At 38.3% G+C, this 3,270-nt stretch overlaps 1 protein-coding gene across 1 annotated transcript; it reads right to left on the bottom strand.

Annotated features, from left to right (window-relative positions):
- Window positions 1-388: 388 nt before the first annotated feature.
- gp1bb (glycoprotein Ib platelet subunit beta) lies at window positions 389-1,987 on the bottom strand. Its single transcript, XM_084728584.1, has 2 exons — window positions 1,913-1,987; window positions 389-1,266 (listed from the first exon to the last, which is right to left on the bottom strand). The coding sequence occupies exon 2, from the start codon at window positions 1,252-1,254 to the stop codon at window positions 631-633; it is 624 nt and encodes a 207-aa protein (XP_084584710.1). The 5' UTR covers window positions 1,255-1,266; window positions 1,913-1,987; the 3' UTR covers window positions 389-630.
- Window positions 1,988-3,270: the final 1,283 nt, after the last annotated feature.

Below are 3,270 nucleotides of genomic sequence, written 5' to 3'. Positions count from 1 at the left end.
CTTTTTTCTTTTGTTATTTAGTTTGTTTGTTTGCTGATTGTTTTGTCATTGTTGCATTATATATAATTGTGTCTGTTCAGTTCTGTTTTCCATTTGTGAGTATTTGTTTGGAGCCACCTTGAAAATGAGGTGATGCATCTCAAGGGGCTTATCCTAAAATAAGAAGTTTTTTTTCCTTCAATTTCTCACCTGAAAGTATTACATGATGAAATTACAAAAAATAAGAAACTAGCCCAGATTACATTTGAAAAAAGATTAAAGTTACATTGTCAGATTTTTACATTTTAAAATAATGAAATTTATGACAAACAGTCCATTAACTCATAAAAATTGTGTCTGACATACAGAATTTCTTAGACATCAGCTCTACAAAAAAGAAAAATTTTGTCACTGCATCTAGTTTTTTAGTACCTGGTGCAATACTTTCGATGTTTAATTTTAAAGTAATTGAAATTAGTTCAGATTAGATTACATTTTTCTATAAACCAATGGATTATATAACTAATGCCTGTTTGTGCATAAAACTATCTTTGGAATTATAGTAGTGAACCAAAAAAAAAAAAACCTGTGACAGACATTTTCTTTCTGATGTGCAATTTTTTTTTCGTATTCAACAATCCCATTTCAATCTCACATGTTGCTGTCCCTTAGAGGAGTGTACTCATTCTCCCTCAGCCCATCTCCCGCTGTGAAGCTCTCCTCTGTGGTTCTCCTCGCCTCTTTGGATATCCTCTCAAACCTCCTCAGGAACACGATGAGGGCCACCAGAAGAGCTGCCTGCAACACTACAAACACAAACAGACACACCTGCGAGGCCACAGCCAGATCACAGTACCAGTAGTAGCAAGAGTCCAGCACCTCCGGCTCGGATAGATACACCACAAGCCGCCCTCTCAGGCTGGGAGGAAAGCTGCAGTTGACCCCAAGGTGTGTTTTCATGGAGGCAGGCTGACGCAGCAGCCAGGCTCGCAGGTAGAGGACGCCACAGTCACACGCCCAGGGGTTACCATGAAGGGAAACAGAGCGGAGGGAGGTCAAATCATCCAGGAGCCCATTAGGGAGGCTGCTCAGCTGGTTGTTATGAAGATGGAGCTCAGTGGTCCCAGCAGGGAAACTGGTGGGCAAGGAGGAGGAGGTGAGAGACCTGCCACTGCAATCCACCTGACTGCCCTGACACGAGCAACGGTGGGGGCACGCCAGTGACCCTTGAACTCCAAATAAGAAGAGCAGACACTGGAGCAGAAGCCCCTTCATGGTTACCACTCGCTGGAGAAGAGAAGAGAAGAGAAGAGAAGAGAAGAGAAGAGAAGAGAAGAGAAGAGAAGAGAAGAGAAGAGAAGAGAAGAGAAGAGAAGAGAAGAGAAGAGAAGAGAAGAGAAGAAGAGAGAGATTAGATTAATTGCACTTTGTTGTAATTAGTTTATTTTGAAGGATAGAATACCTAAGGCAGCCACTGCTGTTCATATCCACTGACAGCTGAAATATTTCGTTTTGGCAGATTATAAATGCGTGGGAACACTAACATTACAGAATCTACTCCCACATTTACTGCCTGACTTGTATTCTATTGATTTTATAGCCAAAAAAAGATCTCATTGAGCTGTTACTGGGAGGAATATGCATGCACCTCACATAAATGCCGCTATTCCAAACTGATGTCTGGCATGAAGTGGAGGTAAACATAGCAAAGCTTACTATCAATGCAGTGACTCAACATTGGATTAGTATTCTCAAAACACACATAAATTACATAATGGCACAGATTTCTTAATTTTCTTTGTGGGGATTATGTGTGGTATTCAAGAGAGAGCTGGATGTAAAATTATTAGAAAACAGAAATTAGTGCAGTCCAACAAGACGCCTGCAGTAATTATCTTAGTTTAATGTTAAAAACAGCTACAAAGTCATTTACCTTCAATGCTGTGCGTCTTCAGGAGAGGACTGTGTTCTCCGAGAGGCCGTGTGTGTGTGTGTGTGTGTGTGTGTGGTACTGCCAGCTGGTACTCACTGATAAAGACCAGTGTCAAATATGAACACACATACATGCGCAGACTTCTAGCAGGACATGGGAGGCATACCAGTAACTCTTCAGAGGTTATGAATTTATAGGAAGTTCTTTGGTAATCATTAGACACGAAAGAGAGACAGTGTTAAATTAGCACACCCTGAATCTTTTTTTTTTTTTTTTTCAAATTAATTCCTAATGTACCTAGACACTTTTAGTCAGATTACAACAGATCAGCCCAAAATTCAAAATGTGAAATTTGTCTTAACCAAGCATACAAGACAGCACACAATTCAACATATGGTGGAATAAAGTTTCCACTAATAAATGGGTGTAAACTTACAAGTTCTTCATAGAAATTTCTACTTTCCCCATAATTAGAACCAAACAACCTGCAAAATCTGTAAAATAAAGCATATTTCAAAGACTGTTGAGATCCACTTCCGCACCAGAACATGTAGTAAAGAAGACTATCAGATATATCAAATATTAAGTGTCTCAACTTTTACTTAACTTGAGCATTTTATTTTGTACTGTTTTATATTTCTACCCCACTACAATTCGGATGTAAATATTATATATTACTCTACTAATTTTATAACTTTAGATACATTGTGATTTCAGGTTAATAATACATGACATAATAAATCAACAAAGGATGACGTGTTGTATTTGTATTATTATAGGTTAAGATAAAACTATTTATACTCACAAGCTATCCAGTGGCATATAAAGTAATTAAAATTAACTCCACATTAATGAGCAGCTGCCTATTATGTACATTCACGTTAGTACATATGTATGTGCAAGTGAACTATGCAACATTAAAGAAATGCATCAATGATTGTGATCCAATAATATAATATGAATTAGTCTGAAATGGGCCATTCTGCATAAATAATACTTTTACTTTTGGTGTTTTAAGTATAGTTTGATGGTAATACTTTTGCTGAAGTAAAAATGAGTATTTGTATATTGTCCTCTGGCAGAAAACACAGACATTTCTATTGTTCATACTAATGTTAAGTCTGTTTGTGTTTCCTCTGAGCGGCATTGCAGAGGAAGAACGGCCGCAGGAGATAAACATGAATCAGCAGATAATGTTCCTGCAGCAGCTCCAGCTCTGAGCCATCAGGCTGCTCACACTCTGACAGCCGGAAGTGACAGATGACTTCATGCTGCGTTCGCTGACTTGAACCTTAACGTACAACAATGTACAACAACTCTATCACCTTAAGAGAAACAATGCATACAACACAGTGTAG

The sequence above is a fragment of the Lutjanus erythropterus genome, chromosome 10 (genome assembly GCF_056507025.1).
Source record: "Lutjanus erythropterus isolate fLutEry1 chromosome 10, fLutEry1.hap2, whole genome shotgun sequence".
Classification (NCBI taxonomy): domain Eukaryota; kingdom Metazoa; phylum Chordata; class Actinopteri; order Lutjaniformes; family Lutjanidae; genus Lutjanus; species Lutjanus erythropterus.
This window is presented reverse-complemented; position numbering and strand designations above follow the sequence as displayed.